General features: G+C 46.0%; 1 protein-coding gene across 5 annotated transcripts in view; it reads left to right on the top strand.

The window, feature by feature from the left end:
• The window catches only part of LOC115147398 (CREB-binding protein), a 65,843-nt gene extending 46,993 nt beyond the window's left edge, over positions 1–18,850 (top strand). For 2 of the 5 annotated variants that reach the window (XM_029689631.1, XM_029689628.1), the window contains 21 exons: positions 2,718–2,918; positions 3,151–3,483; positions 3,844–4,032; positions 4,219–4,387; positions 4,840–4,958; positions 8,070–8,309; positions 8,461–8,549; positions 9,265–9,345; positions 9,513–9,569; positions 10,165–10,242; positions 10,347–10,414; positions 11,203–11,353; positions 11,923–12,069; positions 12,328–12,441; positions 12,588–12,753; positions 13,145–13,312; positions 13,576–13,737; positions 13,957–14,114; positions 14,690–14,813; positions 15,034–15,286; positions 15,418–18,850. In XM_029689631.1, the coding sequence (XP_029545491.1) occupies positions 2,718–2,918; positions 3,151–3,483; positions 3,844–4,032; positions 4,219–4,387; positions 4,840–4,958; positions 8,070–8,309; positions 8,461–8,549; positions 9,265–9,345; positions 9,513–9,569; positions 10,165–10,242; positions 10,347–10,414; positions 11,203–11,353; positions 11,923–12,069; positions 12,328–12,441; positions 12,588–12,753; positions 13,145–13,312; positions 13,576–13,737; positions 13,957–14,114; positions 14,690–14,813; positions 15,034–15,286; positions 15,418–17,384 (5,034 nt within the window). In that variant the 3' untranslated portion in view covers positions 17,385–18,850. The remainder of the gene's footprint in view (positions 1–2,717; positions 2,919–3,150; positions 3,484–3,843; positions 4,033–4,218; positions 4,388–4,839; positions 4,959–8,069; positions 8,310–8,460; positions 8,550–9,264; positions 9,346–9,512; positions 9,570–10,164; positions 10,243–10,346; positions 10,415–11,202; positions 11,354–11,922; positions 12,070–12,327; positions 12,442–12,587; positions 12,754–13,144; positions 13,313–13,575; positions 13,738–13,956; positions 14,115–14,689; positions 14,814–15,033; positions 15,287–15,417) is intronic. The other 3 variants (XM_029689629.1, XM_029689630.1, XM_029689632.1) reach the window with 3 other exon arrangements.
• The last annotated feature ends 500 nt before the right edge of the window (positions 18,851–19,350 follow it).

Raw genomic sequence — 19,350 nt, 5'->3', positions numbered from 1 at the left:
AGCATAACATTAGATTGTTAGGACAGCACCTAAACAAGAAAAACCACACAGCCATTTTCCAAGCAAGGAGAAGCGTCACAAAAAACAGAAATACAGCTAAAATGAATCACTAACCTTTGATAATCTTCATCAGATGGCACTCATAGGACTTCATGTTACACAATACATGTATGTTTTGCTCGATAAAGTTCATATTTATATCCAAAAACCCCATTTTTACATTGGCGTGTAATGTTCAGAAATGTTCTGCCTCCCAAAACTTCCGGTGAATGAGCACATCAATTTACAGAAATACTCATCATAAACGTTGAGAAAATATTAAATTGTTATTCAAAGAATTATAGATACACTTCTCCTTAATGCAACCGCTGTGTCAGATTTCAAAAACACTGTCGTGTCTTTGGCTATGCCGGATTAAGTGATATGACATGCTAACCTATAAAATCCTTTCTCTGTAATTAATATTACCTGATTAAGCTAATCATGTAAATGTAATTAACTAGAAAGTCGGGGCACCACGGAAGAACGTTTATAGAGCCATTATCTTCCGAATAAACTCTTAAAATACTTAGTCATATTTTACATCGATAGCAGTCAATATTAACCCTTATCTTATTTTCAGTCTCATAATGAAAGTTGTACATTCTTGGCTATCTTCACGAACCCTGGCTAACAAGTTGAATCAGCAATACAAAATTGGGTTTAATTATTTATTTACTAAATACCTAAACTAATCACACAGAATTACAAATACACCGAATACAAATGATGTCATACATGATGGCTGGTTACACAAAGGAAAGGGGGTTGGGCTTGAATGAAAGAGCGGGAAGACTTAGGAACAAAGAAACAGCAGCTATGCTATCGTAAATACATTATCTTATGCATTCTAAATTACCGCCCATTTGGAAAAGGAAAATGCAATAAATATTTACTCTGAGCTGCGCTTCGGTAGATTGGTCGTAGATGCTGGCCAACAGATCTTCCTGTCCTCGGAAGAATGTCTCTGGTGGTAAATTGGATACGTGGTGGTATCTTCGTGTGTTCGTTGTTAGACTGGATCCGTCGTCCGTCCTTTCCTAGCCCCCGTCTACAGTGGCCGCTGCTAACTCAACGGCTAGGAAGTATCACTTCTGTAGTGAATAAGCTCAAAGTTCATACCATTCGCCACCAAAGCTCACGCCGAGGTTGGCTTAGTTCTGTACTTGACGTGTGTTCTTCTAACGTAGAGGCTGCAGACCTCACGTACTGGAACATGTGGTTATCTTTTCGTCAAAGGCTTATATAGTGGAGAGGGGGAAGGATGTGTTTCATCGTTTATAACCCCTGTCTCTTCACAGGGGTGGGCCACTGATCAAGCAGGGCACTTTCCTTATGAAAACCCAATTATCTCATTTGGAAGCTAAAATTACATTTAATCTCCTAACAAACAATTTCAATATCAAACATTTCAATTGCATAACAATTCCATGTGACTCTGATAACTAGAGGGTGTATACTTTCCCAGGTACAGTTTATGTCGTCCTGTCATCAGTCATAATGTCTCAGATGACAACCGAACTGACATCCATACTCATTACGTTCCAAAGCATATTTCCAACTGGTTTTATTACCAAAATATGGTTCCTTTCCCCATTTGTTTGATGTTCCCAGACTCTCTATATTTAACAGGACAGCAGTCCTTCAGTAGGGTCAGAAAGAGAGGGGAAGGGAGAAAGGTATTTATGGGGGGGGGGTCATAAACCTTACCCACAGGCCAACGTCATGACAACACTTTACAGCGAAAGCACACTTTGTAATAATCTGAGTATAGCGTTCAGACACATACCAAACCCGCCATTTTGTGGAGTCAACAAAACTCAGAAATAATATTATAAATATTCACTTACCTGTGATCTTCATCAGAATGCACTCCCAGGAATCCGAGGTCCACAAATGTTTGTTTTGTTTGATAAAGTCCATCATTTATGTCCAAATACCTCCTTTTGTTCGCGCGTTCAGTCCACTACTCCAAATGCAGGAAGCACGTGCAAATGTCACGACTAAAAGTAAAAAAAAGTTCTATTTACGTTCGTAGAAATATGTCAAACGATGTATAGCATCAATCTTTAGGATGTTTTTAACATAAATCGTCAGTAATATTCCAACTGGACAATTCCAATGTCTTCAGAAAAGGAACACAGCTAACTCTCACGTGAGCACACACCTCTGAGCTCATGTCATTTTCTCACTCATCAACTTCCAGGCCCTCTTGTTCGCTCCATATTCACAGTAGAAGCATGAAACAACGTTCTAAAGACTGTTGACATCTAGTGGAAGCCTTAGGAAGTGCAAAATGAACCCTAAGTCACTATACTGGATAGGGAATCTCTTGAAAAACTACAACCCTCAGATTTCCACACTTCCGGGTTGGATTTTTCTCAGGTTTTTGCCTGCCATATGAGTTCTGTTATACTCACAGACATCATTCAAACAGTTTTAGAAACGTCAGTGTTTTGTATCCAAATCTACTAATAATATGCATATCCTACCTTCTGAGCCTGAGTAGCAGGCAGTTTAATTTGGGCACGCCTTTCATCCGGACGTCAGAATACTGCCCCCTACCCTAGAGAAGTTAAGGCTGGCGTACTCCTCTTTACACTTCATTGTGTTTGTGTATATCTAGGATTTGATTGATTGGTTCTCCTATTACCACAGTAACACTCTCTCCTCCTCAGATGGGTCTGTCTCCCTCGCGGATGCCACAGGCCCAGGGCATGCTGGGAGCCCGCGGCGGCGGCAGCATGGTGGGCCAGACAGCCAATCAAAATAGTCAATTCCATCCCCCTCAGACCCCATTTCCCCCCTCTGCCTCCGGCGCCATGAATGCTAACAACCTGGGTCTAGGCCAGCCCCCAGCACAGGCTGCTGTCACACAGGTGAGAGATAAAGGGAGGGAGGGTTAGATAGATGGTAGGAGGGAAGGCCTGGTCTACTGGGGGGGTTCAATTACCCACTAAAATCAGTAACCGTCACAACTCACACACTGACTATCATGAGGTTCCCTTATAACTCAAGTCTCTGTGTGTGATTGGTTTATGTGTATGTAATCGTTGTTCTGTGTCGTCGTGTCTTCTGTTGTGTGTGTGTGCGCCTCCTCTCTCCCTACAGCAGCAGTCGCCGCAGCAGCAGAGTGCTAACCTCACCATGAGTGCACTTGGTCCCCTGGGCCCCCAGCTCCCCTCCCAGCCCCCCCCGCGCTCTACTCCTCCACCCTCTTCCTCCACAGGGGGGCCCACAACTAACCTGCAGACCCCCAAGCCCTCCAGCCGCAGCTCAACCCCCACCCTTTCCACCCCCGGTCCTGGTCCTTCCAACACCCCTCCCCGCCCAAACCTGACCCAAACCCAGCCTCCTCAAACCCAGCCACATACCCCCCTCCAGCCACAGACTCAGTCCCAACCCCAACCGGAGCTTCCTACAGTGCAGCCCCCGACCACGCCGGTGAGAGCCCTGAGACTGCATGGCATGCCCTTCCACCTTGAACTTCTACCTACGACATCCCTTTCTAACCTCTCACCTTCAACCCTTTCTGGTTGACCTTTTGACCTCCATTGACCATGCCATCTTGTGTTCTAGCTGCATGACAACCATGGAATGTCTCATCTGTCCCCCAAACTCACTAGTCTCTCACTCACTGTTTTCACAAATTGTGAAGTACTTGCTTTCCACTAAATGCTCATTTGACTCTCTTTTTATTATTCTTCCTTTTTCCCTCTTTTTCTTTCTTTTGCTCACACTCCTTTTTTCTCGCTCTCGCTCTTCCTCTCACTCTGGCGCTCTCTCCTTCTCTCTCTCTTTCAGCTTTCTCAGACAGGTGCCAGTCTGGATAACCGGGTGCCCACCCCAGCTTCTGCCGCCAGCGGCGACTTGCATTCGCACTCCCAGCATGCTTTGCCTGACCTGCCGGCCCAGGAGACCAAGGCCGAGCCGCAGCTTAGGGACCAGCGGGGGTTTGAGTCGGCCAGTGGCAAGACCGAGCCCAAGATGGAGGTGTGTTTTGTTTTTTCATTCATTCAGGCTTGATTAAGCTGAGCTCCAGAAGTCATGTGAAGTCCATCCATGTCATTAGACAATGTTGAATCATAGAAATAGAAGCTATGAATCACATGGGTTATACTGTAAACAAGGCATTTTCCCTAGCTTTATTAATCGCCCATCTTTACTTCCTGTTTGCAGACTGAGGAGGACTCTGGTTCCCTGTCAGTGAAGGAGGAGCCAGAAGAGAAGCAGGTGCCAATGGAGACTGAGGAGAAGAAGCTGGAGATGAAGACTGAGCCCAAAGAGGAGGAGGGGGGAGGAGCCAACGGCACAGTGTCCTCATCCCCTTCTCAGTCACGGAGGAAAAGTGAGCTCTCTCTCCTCTCCTCTCCTCTCCTCTCTCTGCCAAAGCAAGTGAAATGGATAATAAACAATACAAAAGTTCTAAAAGAATAAAGACATTATAAATATATACAGTGTTGTAACGGTGCGCAAATAGTTAAAGTACAAAAGGGAAAATAAATATAGGTTGTATTTACAATGGTGTTTGTTCTTCACTGGTTGCCCTTTTCTTGTGGCAACCGGTCACAAAGCTTGCTGCTGTGATGGCACACTGTGGTATTTCACCCAATAGATGGGAGTTTATCAAAATTGTATTCTGGCCACCTTTCTCTCTCGCCATTCTCTCGCTCTCGCTTGCACTTTCTCTCGCTCTCACCCTCTCTCAAGAAGGGACTAGGGACAGGACAAGGAATTGGTCTAGGATGAAACTTATTAAAAAACACCTATTAAATCTCTTTCTCTCCATATCTGTTCCAGTCTTCAAGCCAGAGGAGCTGCGCCAGGCCCTCATGCCCACCCTAGAGTCTCTTTACAGACAGGACCCAGAGTCTCTACCCTTCAGACAGCCTGTAGACCCCATGGTACTGGGCATCCCAGTGAGTACACACAGACACGCTACAGACAGGACCCAGAGTCTCTACCCTTCAGACTGCCTGTAGACCCCATGTTGCAGGGCATCCCAGTGAGTACACACTACAGACAGGACCCAGAGTCTCTATGTTGCAGGGCATCCCTCTAAGTAGCCCACCCCTTAAACCGCTCCATAGAGAACCACAGAGCTCAAATACCCTTTAGTCATTCCACTTGAAACTTCCAGTCCAGCAAATCTGAATTATACTCCTAATACAGACCTGCCAACATGCACACATTTTGCGTACCAACTACGCAATTCTCTGTCCTTATACGCAGGTACGAGATCCCAGTTAAAAGTATGCAGAAATGAATGGGGCCTGATACATTTTTTTTTTATTAATAAAAAAAAAACATGAATACAAAAGAAATCCTCTGAGTAAATCTAACATCCCGATTTTCGAACTGCAACACACAGACATGTACGGAGTTTGTGTCAACGGACAAGGAGATTAATACATCGTTATTGGATGTAGCTACCCCGTGTCTACCCCTCCTGTTTGTTGTGATGTTGAGTTTGCCGACTGTCAGCTGTACGTAAACACAGTCCACTCCATGTGTTGTGGAAAGGTAAACACTAATTGTTTCAAGCTAAGAAATGAAATGCAAATACGAAAAATAACTTGTCGCATTTGTGCGAGTGTGATATAAATTTAATTCGTAATGTTATGAGGCTCACGCAACCTGAGACTGTAACTGTAATTATGATCCACGTCACAAAAAGCATTACAAAAGTAAAAGTAAATTATAAACATCTTGGCATTAAATGGAGTCAGGAGTTTAGAAGACTGAATGATGAAGAATGAATGGGTGTCCGGTATTAGCTATGGAGGCAATGCTTCTAAAATGCTTTGCACTAGATTTGAGATTTTATACATTTTTGAAACTGAAATGATGTATGCACGGCAAAGAAATACAATAGGCACCTTTACATAGGCTGAAACACCAGACTCTTCTGGCCCTTTGCGGTAGCATACTGAACAGCGGTCAGATTCCCTTTGCAGTAGTCTACTGAACAGCGTTCAGATTCCCTTTGCGGTAGCCTACTGAACAGCGGTCAGATTCCTTTTGCGGTAGTCTACTGAACAGCGTTCAGATTCCCTTTGCGGTAGTCTACTGAACAGCGGTCAGATTCCCTTTGCGGTAGTCTACTGAACAGCGTTCAGATTCCCTTTGCAGTAGCCTACTGAACAGCGTTCAGATTCCCTTTGCGGTAGCCTACTGAACAGCGTTCAGATTCCCTTTGCGGTAGCCTACTGAACAGCGGTCAGATTCCTTTTGCGGTAGCCTACTGAACAGCGGTCAGATTCCCTTTGCGGTAGTCTACTGAACAGCGTTCAGATTCCCTTTGCAGTAGTCTACTGAACAGCGTTCAGATTCCCTTTGCGATAGCCTACTGAACAGCGGTCCGATTCCTTTTGCGGTAGTCTACTGAACAGCGTTCAGATTCCCTTTGCGGTAGTCTACTGAACAGCGGTCAGATTCCCTTTGCGGTAGTCTACTGAACAGCGGTCAGATTCCCTTTGCGGTAGCCTACTGAACAGCGTTCAGATTCCCTTTGCGGTAGCCTACTGAACAGCGTTCAGATTCCCTTTGCGGTAGCCTACTGAACAGCGGTCAGATTCCCTGAACAGCGGTCAGATTCCCTTTGCGGTAGCCTACTGAACAGCGGTCAGATTCCTTTTGCGGTAGCCTACTGTAAAATACTTTTTCAGAGGACTGGACTGAACCAGGTGTGATCCATAATGTTTGTCTAAGCACGTGTGCTCATGAAAAAACTGTACTGGTGTCAAGCCTACGCTCTACCTGGAGAGACAAAACCAGCTTTCTGACGAGGAGCTGTCCATTGGCCAGGACACCCGTACCTACATAGGAAGCCAAGGCAAGCTGGATCTGAAGACCTTCTATGCAGATGTCAGTAATGTATTTTCTTCTGCAGTAAACTACATGTTGCTGAAATGTCCATTTGGCAATGTGCTCCTCCAGCATGCAGTGGTCGCTGACATTGCCAACAGGCAGACTGCCAAGTTCTCATCCCTCAACTTTTTCATGGCACACTTTCCCTGCATTATTCCTGAGGGAGCCTCTGTTGATCTGGTGGAAGATTAGTTTAGACTATTAGGCAACACCATTTGAGCGGAGTCTGGTCAACATGCACACGGATCAGGCCTGGAGAGAAGTCAGCACAATGGAAGGGGGGGGGGGGTAGCCTGGTCTACTCCCACCTTTCGGCTGTGATGCTGGGGATATTGGTCATTTTCCACAGCAATGCAGACTGCGAACGAATATTCAGTCTCGTTTCCAAGAACAAAACCCAGTACAGAGGCTCCCTCAGTACAGACCTGCTGAGTGCCCTTGTTACCAAGAAGGTTTCAATGATTGCCAGAAGAACTGTTTGCCACAGAGAAGTCTACCCTGATACCCTGCTGCATAAGGCTAAATCTGCTAGCTACCTGTCTAGGAAATGGTTTCCTGAACATTTGAAGGTCTCCAGAAGATTTGTTCTCACCCACTGTTTCCTATCATAGTTTTTTCCTTTTTATTATGGATAACATGTTTATTTGATGCTCTGCTTCAAACATTTGTTCTTATATCAGAGTTTTTTTTTTTAAGTTTGATCGTGGATAAGGCGTTTGTACAGTTTGTACCTAAACAAATAACTTATTTGTTTAATAAAATAAAAAACTCCAAGAATAAAGGCCCTTTTGTTCTTTCTAATTAGATCTTGTTAATGTGTGTAAATGGAATGCTGTCAAATAAAGTATTCCAACCTTTTATAGACTTGATTTGGTACAATTCTATAATTGCGATCAGACTAACAAACATCGCGTGCACGAGTGTGCGGTGGGGAAAGAACTCCAGTTCGGCCCGTACTACGTGCGCGAGGTGAATCTCCAATTTGCCGCACGCGTCTGGTACTCTAAAAAGTTGGACAGGGTTGGCAGGTCTGCTAATATTTTAGGATGAATCATGGGTTATATTCACTTTATTTTCTATGAAAATATGTCTGCAAATGTTTGTTAGGTGTAGCAGTTGACTGATGCGGTCTGATGAACAGCTGACTTTCTTCCCTCCAGGACTACTTTGACATCGTGAAGAACCCCATCGACCTGTCCACCATAAAGCGTAAGCTGGACACGGGTCAGTACCAGGAACCCTGGCAGTACGTGGAAGACATCTGGGTCATGTTCAACAACGCCTGGATCTACAACCGCAAGACGTCCCGCGTCTACAAGTTCTGCTCCAAGCTGGCCGAGGTGTTTGAGCTGGAGATAGACCCCGTTATGATGAGCCTTGGCTACTGCTGCGGCCGCAAGGTGAGATGAAGGGATGGGAGGCGGGGAGGGATGGGAGGGTAGTGGAGAAAGGGAGGGAGGGATCGGAGGCAGAGATTGTTTTCATCTCTGGAATGAACTTTTCTTGCAAATCTGTATTCTAACATTTTATTGTTGGCCACTTCCTTTGCAGTATGAGTTCTCTCCTCAAACTCTCTGCTGTTATGGTAAGCAGTTGTGCACCATACCCACCGGCGGCACCTACTACAGCTACCAGAACAGGTAAGAGTTGCCTCTCTGCGCTAAATGGCAGAGTGCTCGATCAGAACACTGCCCCCTTGCTCCGCCTGGTGTTCAGGTCATGTAACTGCAACTAGTTTTTCCTCTGCATGCGTTGGGATGGGGTTGTGCAGCACAGCGGCCGTGGCGTGTGAATAGATAGCATAACGCTGTAACACAAGGCCGCATGCTCTGAGCCCGTATTTATAAAGCATCTCCGATTAGGAGTGCTGATCTAGGATCAGTTTGCCCTTTTAGATCACTAGATAACGCCATAAGATAACGTGGATCGGGGGGGGTCTGATCCTAGATCAGTACTCGTTTGCAGAAATGCTTTATGAATATACAGGCCCTGATCTCTCTTGCAGCATGGTCTACTGTTCTCCCATGTTCTAATGGAAACATTTGCATTGAAGTTTAATGTGCAAGTACTTACTGTACAACTCTGACATAGGAATGACTTTTCTGATGTTCATATGCACTGACAACCTTTTTAGGTAGTCATCGTATTTCAGATCTGTACATTTAGCAGACACTTTTATCCAGAGTGACTTAGTTAATGCATCTACTTAAGGCAGCTAGGTACGACAACCACAATTCAGTTATATCTAGTTGAGGCAAGTGGATGCTTTGAATGTCTGTTGGTGCTCTTTGGGCCTGGTGCCATTTTCTGTGTTCCGTGTGCTATAGTGTATGTGTGTGTCTCGTCTTGTTCCAGGTATCATTTTTGTGAGAAGTGCTTCAATGAGATCCAGGGGCACAATGTGACATTAGGGGACGACCCGGCACAACCACAGACGTGAGTCAACCCGTCTCTGCTTAACTTGTTCTCCAGTTCACTTCATTCATCTCATTCAAACTCCAATAGGATCTTGTTTTATATTCAGGTATTTGCAGTAAATGTTTGTTTCATGTCATGTTTTAACCGTGTCATCTAACCAGTTGCTGTCTTCTCTGCCTCTTCAGAATGATATGTAAAGACCAGTTTGAGAGGAAGAAGAACGATACACTAGACCCTGAACCGTAAGGCTCTTTAACCAGCCGTCTGTATGTTTATGGCTCACACTCACTCCATATACCTTTCATATCAGCCTGCTCCTGCAGATGTCCCTACAAGACTTCCTGGTCAGCTCTGAAGCGCCGTCTGGTGTTTAGTTTTATATCACCTAGGGGAGCATTTCAACATGTACACCTTTGGCCACGTGCTTGATTTTCAATAGACAACATAAGAGCCACTCATAGATCTCCACTTTTGCTCACCTTTTAATTTCCGTTCTATTTACACATTTGAGGTTTATTATAATGAAAAGTATATTTTTATTATGAATACATAAATGAATAATGGCCTACATATGAGTATTGTGTTCCAACCCCTCCTACAAAGGCGCACTTGCATTGGTCTGCTTGCACGTGCGTAAGAACTGGAGGAATATTAAGTGAATGTTGATCTCTATGGCTTCCTGTTCTAGCAGTCAAGCTAATCAGCACTCTTACATATCGTGAACAGTACAATTGAAACAAACAAGTAGAGAAACTGTTGACCTAAATGGGGGACATAACGGGTATAGCTGTTAATGGGTTTCTGTAGTAAACCAAGATGTGGTGTTTTTGTCACCAGGTTTGTTGACTGTAAAGATTGCGGACGGAAGATGCATCAGATATGTGTTCTACACTATGACGTCATCTGGCCATCCGGGTAAACATCCAGCTTAACCTCTGACATTGTCACAAAATGGTGGGAAGAAGTTCTATTCGATACCAGTTACATGAATGACTCTTTTTCTTTCTCTCACTCTGCAGATTCATTTGTGACAACTGTTTGAAGAAGAGTGGGAAAACACGGAAAGACAACAAGTTTTCTGCAAAACGTACATCCTCTTGTCCATTCCCTGGCCTTAAGCCCCATCTTAAAGTGGCAATCCGCAGTTGAAACAATAACAAAGCATTATCCCTGTTTCGGTACAAAGCTGAGTGATGGGGCTGGAGAAATGTAACTGCTTCCAAATTCATAGAGCAAGCTGTGGATGCAAGGACTGACCATCTGTGGTATCAAAATGTAGTTTTATTATAGGCTATATAGTGTTTGGTTACATTTACTTTGTTTTCAAACATGGGAGTAAAACAGCTTATTTTGGGTTCTGATGGGGTACGATGGTTGAACTGAGCTCATGAGCCATTTATAAGTTATATTTTTCAATAATCAATGTGTACACACTGTATCAATCCTTCAAGGTCATAATTTGATGTATCAACAGCTGATTTCCCCATTAAGAGTATTGGAATACTTAGCCAATTCGTCATGCAATATAAAAACAAAATGCCCAAATCTTTTTGAACATCTGTTTAATAGGCTAGTTATTCAAGCTTTACAGAAGCCTTTCTCTTTATGACAAACCACTTCCATATGGTAAATGTCATGGACTTATGACATCACTGGCTTTCTCCAATTACCTGCAGTAGCTCTCTCTTTCACCCACACATTTTCAGTTTTGCCTCTGGTATTTGTAGTACCAGAGAGCGTGTTTGACCTTTCCATGCACATGGCATTAAGCTAAATTAGACTCTGTCTGCACATTTATTCATACATAAAACATGTCCTGCTGAATGAAGGCTTGGTTTGTGACCTTTTTGGACCAATCTCTCTCCGTGTGTGTAGGGTTGCAGACGACGCGGTTGGGCATGTACATGGAGGACCGGGTGAATAAGTATCTGAAGAGGCAGAACCACCCTGAGGCAGGGGAGGTGTACGTACGAGTGGTGGCCAGCTCTGACAAAACTACAGAGGTCAAACCTGGCATGAAATCCAGGTAGAGACAAAGGAGTGGACACGCACGTGTAGTGCACTACCTAACATTTTAAAGTACTGACGGTATACACATTTATTGCACTACTTTAGTTGCGCAGGCACTTTCACAGCATGTAAGGAAGTCTTGTCTGTACCTCAACATAGTCAATACACCAAATATTTGTCCACGCTCCTGTTTTATTGTTGCCAGTAAACAGTGTGGTCGGCACCCTTGTTTGACTTTGGCTTTGCAGAGAGCCCAGGAGATAAGAATACACCACATAAAACCTAATGATCATATATTCATCTCTTAAATTCCATGTTGTTGAACCTGCATGTTTGAGCAGAATGCAACACTCCCTGTTACTGCCTTCAATGGTCAGTTCATATTTAGCAGACGCTCTTATCCAGAGTGACTTACAGGAGCAAATTAGGGTTAAGCGCCTTGCTCAAGGGCACATCGATCTTTTGTTTACTGGCCCAATGCTCTTAACTGCTAGGCTACCTGCCGCCCATTCAGTTTGGCCTCTTTGACACGTGGTTAATGTGCGATGTAGACAGACGTCTGTCTTTCTGTTTTTTTCTGGTCAGGTTTGTGGACACCGGTGAGATGTCTGAGACCTTCCCCTACAGAACCAAAGCGCTTTTCGCCTTTGAGGAGATCGACGGCGTGGATGTGTGTTTCTTCGGGATGCACGTTCAGGAGTACGGCTCGGACTGCTCCTTCCCCAACACCAGGTCAGCACCTGTACCTGTACCCCCTACATGGGGCTGGTCCGGAGTACCAGTACCCCCTACATGGGGCTGGTCCATAGTACCTGTAATGGGGTACACGGAATGTGATGTTGGTAGACCCTTGATTCAGTAGTAACAAGTTACATACATAAATAAATGTATACATTTTATAAATGTGTTGTTGAAGTAATTGATGACGTAATGGAAATGACTGACTAACCGATGACATTTGTTTATTCCTGTGTCTCCCTTCCTCCACAGACGGGTTTACATATCTTACCTGGACAGTATTCACTTCTTCAAACCTCGACTGCTAAGGACAGCCGTCTATCATGAGATCCTTATTGGCTACCTGGAGTATGTAAAGAAACTCGGGTAGGTCTTAATTAATAGTACAATGAAATGCATTCATATTGCAGTTTTCTCAAGTAAACCACTTTACTTGATGGAGGCAACTCCCCACTTGCATTAAATATGTCTCCCTACCAAAACAGCCAACCGTTGTCTCTTCTCCCCCTCAGCTACTCTCAGGGTCACATCTGGGCGTGCCCCCCCAGCGAGGGGGACGACTACATCTTCCACTGCCACCCTGCCGACCAGAAGATCCCCAAGCCCAAGAGGCTGCAGGAGTGGTACAGGAAGATGCTGGAGAAGGCCTTCGCTGAGAGGATCCTTCATGACTTCAAGGTGATTTTGGAATAAGATTATAGTTAGGATTAAGGTAAGGATTAAGGGTTAAAGTTAGATCCCCCAAGCCCAAGAGGCTGCAGGAGTGGTACAAGAAGATGCTGGATACTGCTTTCGTGGAGAGGATCATCCACGACTTCAAGGTAGGCCTCTCAATGGCTAAAGCCTTTCAGGCCTATCTTGTAGACTTGGTACAGTTGAGTCCCCAGCCTTGGGAAAGTTGTCTTCTCTTCAAACGGGCCAACCAAGCCTTCCACCTCTAAAGTGTTTTGAGGTTTCTGAATGTATTAATAGGGCTAGAACAGCAACAACCAGCCAAGCAGAAGACTCATATTAGTTGAACATTTGTGTCCATTGGACATTTAAAGTAATCTTCTATGTTTTTCTCCAGGACATCTTCAAGCAGGCGACAGAGGACTGTCTGACGGGGGCCAACGAGATGCCCTACTTCGAGGGGGACTTCTGGCCCAACGTGCTGGAGGAGAGCATCAAGGAGCTGGAACAGGAGGCGGAAGAAAGGAAGAAGGAGGAGAACGTAGCCTGCTCCGACACACCTGAGGTGGGAGGAGGAGAGATGAGTCATAGGGTAGACCGATGATAGTACTAGAGACATCATTATTAATAGCTAACCTACCTACATGAATACATAACTCCTACCTGTCTAGTCAAATTTGTCTTAAAATGTTTTTATTAATGTGAAATAATTTATTAGTCGAATGCATAACATGCATGTGGTGAATGTTTGTGCCCTCACTGTCCTGTGTGTAAACATTTGTTAATTTGCCATATTTTTCTAACTCTTCCCTCTTCTCTTCCCCTCAGGGCACGCCGGGGGACACGAAGAACGCCAAGAAGAAGAACAGCAAGAAGACCAATAAGAACAAGGGCAGTGTGAGCCGAACCAATAAGAAGAAGCCTGGCATGCCGAATGTAGCCAATGACCTGTCCCAGAAGCTCTACGCCAGCCTCGACAAACACAAAGAGGTATGATGACGTCACCACGCTTGCTTTGAAATGCATGTCGTCTTTCAATGGCTTTAACTGTTTTATGGAGTTGTTTCTTAGAATGGTGCCATTTGTAGGTTCTCTTCTATTATCTCTGAGCTGGGATATTATTGGCCTGACCCAAACCCAATGGCAAACAATCAGGAATTGAGTGATGCTCTCTTCTCTCAAGAGTATTTCTTTCCTCTTTCCCTCCAGGTGTTCTTTGTGATCCACCTGCACTCGGCCCAGATGGCCAACATGTTGCCCCCCATCATGGACCCTGACCCCCTGCTGAACTGTGACCTGATGGACGGCCGCGACGCCTTCCTCACCTTGGCCCGGGACAAGCACTGGGAGTTCAGCTCTCTCAGGAGGTAATGATAATATATTTGATTTGTATAGCGCTTTTCATAATGGAGGAATCTCAAAGTTCTACCTCTTAAATTCTACGTTAGAATTGAACAATTATGACTGTTGACTTAAGTTGAATGCACTGACTAAGGCGCTCTGGATAAGAGCCTCTGTTAAGTGTCCTAAATGTCTCAAAAAGGAAACATTCAGTAAGAATCAAGCCAGCTAAAGCAACAATGGTAGATGCTGAAAGGCCTTCACAGGAGAGTCTGTTAAAGTGAGTTTTGGTATTTTTAAGACAGTTTTAAAATTGCTTGATGGATGGAGTGGCTCAGGCGGTAAGGTAGAGCGTTCTGTAGGCCAATGGTTTCTAACCTCTCCTCAGGGACCACCAGATGTTTCACAATTTAGTTGTAGCCCAGAACTAATTCACCTGATTCACCTATTCAAGGCTGGTTAGTTGACAAGTTGAATCAGGTGTGCTAGCTGTGGAATAGATCAAATACATGGAACGACTGGGGGTCCTTGAGGAGAGGTTTGAAAACCCCTGCTATAGAGGACCATTGGTTGATGAATTCCTACCATTTGTTCCCATAAGGTGTAAGTGGAGCACCATGTGCATGTTGGTGGAGCTGCACAACCAGGGTCAGGACCGCTTCGTCTACACCTGCAACGAGTGTAAACACCACGTGGAGACACGCTGGCACTGTACCGTCTGTGAGGTAAGACACACACACACACGTGCGCATACATACTCACCGTCTTTGGAGATTTATACCATGTTCCTGTGTCCCAATCAATCAAATGAATTTTATGAAGCCGGTTGTCAAAGTGCTTTACAGTAACCCGGCCTAGACCCTAAAGAGCAAGCAGGCAATAGCTGTGCTCTCTGTCAGTTACATCTGCCTATGCATGTATTAACCCCCACCTCTCTCCTCTCAGGACTTTGATCTGTGTATCAACTGCTACGCCGCCAAGGGCCACGAGCACCAGATGGTCAAGTGGGGCCTGGGGCTGGACGACGACGGCAATGGAGCGGGCGGCGCCGGCGAGGCCTCTAAGAGCCCCCAGGAGTCACGCCGTCTCAGCATCCAGCGTTGCATCCAGTCCCTGGTTCACGCCTGCCAGTGTCGCAACGCCAACTGCAGCCTGCCGTCCTGCCAGAAGATGAAGCGCGTGGTGCAGCACACCAAAGGTAATGAAATTGGTTGCTGGCATCAGTGTTCTGCCGTTGTGCCCTTGAGCAAGGCACTTAACCCCAAAACTGGGGGGATACACTTAGATGTATCCTTGACGATTGACAATAACATATCTTATCTATTTTAGGTTGCAAGAGGAAGACCAACGGTGGTTGCCCCGTGTGCAAGCAGCTCATCGCTCTGTGCTGCTACCATGCCAAGCACTGTCAGGAGAACAAGTGTCCTGTACCGTTCTGTCTTAACATCAAGCACAAGCTTAGGCAGCAGCAGCTCCAGCACCGCTTACAGCAGGCTCAGATGATGAGGAGAAGAATGGCCACCATGCAGGGAAGAGCAATGCCCCAGAGCTTACCGTCCCCTCCTCAGGCCCCCACTACAACTCCCAACACCACCCCCTCACACCCCCAGCCAAACACACCCCAAACCCCCCAACAACCGCTTTCGAACCAGCCACAGACCCCAAACGCTGCAGGTATGTCACCAGTGTTCCCTCCTCGCAACGGTCATCCCCTAACGCCAGCTTCCCAGGGCAAGGGGGGACCTCAAGCGTCTCCTTTACACCAGCAGCAGTCACCTCTCCCCCTTCAACCTCCCCAACCTCAGCCACCCCCTCAACCTCAACAACCTTCTCAACAACGACCCCCTCTCGCTGCGGTCAAGATGGCGCAGCACATTGAGATGGTGGCCCAGGCGCAGCAGCAGAACCAGCAGAACTACCGGGTCAACATGAACGGCCTGCCACTGCACCAGCAGAACCCCCAGCCTCACCCCCAGCAGCAGCAACGCATGGCTGGACCCATGCTAGTGGTTGGGGGTCAAATGGTGGGACCCAGAGGGCCCCAGGGCATGCAGCAGCCCATAGCCCCTGGTCAGTGGCCCAGCGCTGGGGGAGCCATAGCGGGAGCTCAGCCTGGACAACCAGGAGTTGGAGTCCCTCCTCAGGTGGGTCAACCCCAGCAGGGGATACCGATGCAACAGAGACCTATGATGTCTCCTCAGCAACAAGCTCAGAGGATGCTAGTCCCCCAGACGGGAGGTCCCAGACTCCAGACACCATCCCAGAGATCCGGGGCCATCGCCCCCAATGCCCTCCAGGACCTCCTGATGACCCTCAAGTCCCCCAGCTCACCCCAGCAGCAGCAGCAGGTCCTCAACATCCTGAAGTCCAACCCCCAGCTCATGGCGGCATTCATCAAACAGAGAACGGCCAAGTACCACGCCAGCAACCCCCTGCAACAACAGCAGCCAGGGATGTTGGGAGCCCAGCCGGCGATGCAGGCTGGGGCCGGGGGGGGCCAGAGGCCCGGGATGCCCCCTCAGCAGCCTCAACAACCCACCGCCCAGGGGCAACTCATGAACCCTGGACACAACCCCCAACCCAACGCTGCCCAGATACAGGAGCTCTACCGGAGACAGCTCCTTCGGCAGCAGCAGCAGCAACAGCAGCAGCAGCAACAGCAGCAGGCCCATCCAGGTCCGTTCCCTCCCCAGACCCAAGGCCAGACGGCCAGCTACTCTCAGCTCCGCATGCAGCAGCTAACCATGCATGCCCAGGGCCAGCTCCCTCCCATGGCCCAGATGGGTCAATCTGGCCTGGGCATGGACCCCATCTCCACCACCCAGAACCTCTTGCACCAGCGGATGCTCCAGCAACAACAGCAGGGTATCTCTAACCAACATGCCATCCTAAAGCAGCAGATGGGCGGCTCCCCGGTCCTGCCTAGCCCCACCATGAGTCCCCAGGCCCACCTGCTGGCCAGCCAGCCCCAGCCTGGAGCTCACCTCACTGGCCAGTCCCCCATGGCTAATGCCCTCTCCAACCGGTCCCCTGCACCTGTACAATCCCCGTGCCCGCCCTCGCAACAACCCCCACATTCCAGCCCTTCGCCCCAGGTTCAGCCCTCATCCCACCCGGGGTCGCCCCACCCGGGCTTGGGGGGCCCCATGCCTGGCTCCATGGACCAGGGACACTTGGCGGAGCAGAGCGCTATGCTATCGCAGATGAGCACGCCCGCCAGAGGGTTGAAGAATGACTTGGGCACGGGAGGGGATACAACAGGAGATACGCTGGAGAAGTTTGTGGAGGGATTGTAGCATTAAACAGGAGACTTGGGCTGTGTCCCAAATAGGTGACACCCTATTCCCAATTAGTGCACTAGGGCCCTGCTCAAAGTTAGTGCACTATGTAGGGAATAGGGTGCCATTTGGGATGCATCCAGAAACAAACCACACTCTCCCCATCCTCCACTGATGTACTCGGACTCTGGGCCCGTCCCCTTTTTGATGCTTTGTTCTTAATGAAAAATCTTTTTTTTCCAATTTTTTTTTACTGACATGTACAAAGTTTCAAGAGATGTAAAAAGAGAGAAAATGGGATAAAATGAAAAATGCCAACACTTATAGGGGAATGTTGATGTTTCCTAAAACTGGTGTTTTTTCTTCCTAATGAGTCGGGATTTTGCAAATTGCTGTTTAAAAGACGTTTAAATCACAAAGAATATATATTTTTTTGGTTGAGACCAAAATGTGCTCAGACTTTGTTTTATTTGTTTGGTATTTGGTATGATGTCATGCCTTTTTCTTTTTTAAAGAAAATGTACAAAACAATTGCATTATAGTATTCATACTTTTAATTTTGTACTTTTTTTTGTATTTCTTTTTTTTTTTTTAAGTAAAGCATTTTTTTGTTTTGTGTTGAAACTGTAAAATATTTTTGTCTGGGAATCGGGATAGGTTTCTTTTCTATTCTCAAGCTCTTCTCATTCCTGGGACATACATCCAGAAAATGTCTCCCTATTCCCAATATAGTGTAGTGCACTATATAAGGAATAGGGAGCCATTCCAGATGTAGCCCTGGCAATTGTAATCTAAAGTGTTGTACCATTTTTATAGATCCACCTGCATTTGAGAGGGAGGGACTCTTTTTCCTCTTTGTGACGTGTGTGTGTGTGTGTTCGAGGAGAACTATCCATTTGTATTGAAATAGGAAATGGACTATGGCAGTTTGTAATACACTGGCATGTATGCAGAAACACTTGACACACACATACACGGAATGCCAAACTCTCAAAACACACACACGACAAAATCTCACTAGCCTGGAAACCGGAATCTGTCTTGACTTGCGGATGTAGAAAATTGTGGTTCTGTCATTTAAAAAGTTTGTCATAATTTGTTGTGTAAAGTTAAGTATATAAAGAGAACAGACAACCGACTCTTATCCTGAGGGGGAATGGGGGACAGAAGGACTCCTATCCTAAGGGGGAATGGGTGTTCACTGCTTGTTTGTTTTGAAAAGAGATAAATAAATAAATAGTCCAGCTGTCTATCAACCCTCCATCCTCATTCCCCTCTCTCAAAAACACAAACTTGAATAAAACTTGGGGTGGGTTATGTTCTCCTAGCTCCATATTGTAAATCATGCAAGTTGTTATTAAGCAAAAATACTATAAATATAAGGAAGAGCGAATGAAATCACTGTATAAACTGGTTAGACTCATTTCTTACTTATATACCATATTGTTAAATAAACTGTGAAACAGAAAACACTTGGAGTTATACTTCTGTCTCATAGTGGTTTGTGGGATTGTTTTCCCTGCAATTTTGATAGCACACTTGAACTAGGATGAGGTTGTGAGCATGTTTTAGAAAATGAGTGGAAAAGTGAGTATAAGGGCAGTCTCAGAATGAGAACAGGTAAAGTGAGTATGTAGGCTTAATTCAATAATCTCTCAAGAAGCCATGCAAATTTCAGGTTAAACGGGCTCCCGAGTGGCGCAGCGATCTAAGGCACTGCATCTCAGTGCTTGAGGCGTAACTACAGACACCCTGGTTCGTATCCAGGCTGTATCACAACTGGCTGTGATTGGGAGTCCCGTAGGGCGGCGCACAATTGGCCCAGCGTCATCTGGGTTTGGCCGTCATTGTAAATAATAATGTGTTCTTAACTGACTTGCCTAGTTAAATAAAGGTTACTTTAAAAAAAACATTACACACAAAGCTGTTGCAAATGACTGTTACCATGATTTTAGGGGAGAAGCTGTGGATTTTAGAATATTTT

This window comes from Salmo trutta, chromosome 14 (genome assembly GCF_901001165.1).
Source record: "Salmo trutta chromosome 14, fSalTru1.1, whole genome shotgun sequence".
In the NCBI taxonomy this organism is placed as follows: Eukaryota; Metazoa; Chordata; class Actinopteri; order Salmoniformes; family Salmonidae; genus Salmo; species Salmo trutta.
Note: the sequence above shows the minus strand (reverse complement) of the source record. Positions and strands in the feature narration are given on the sequence as shown.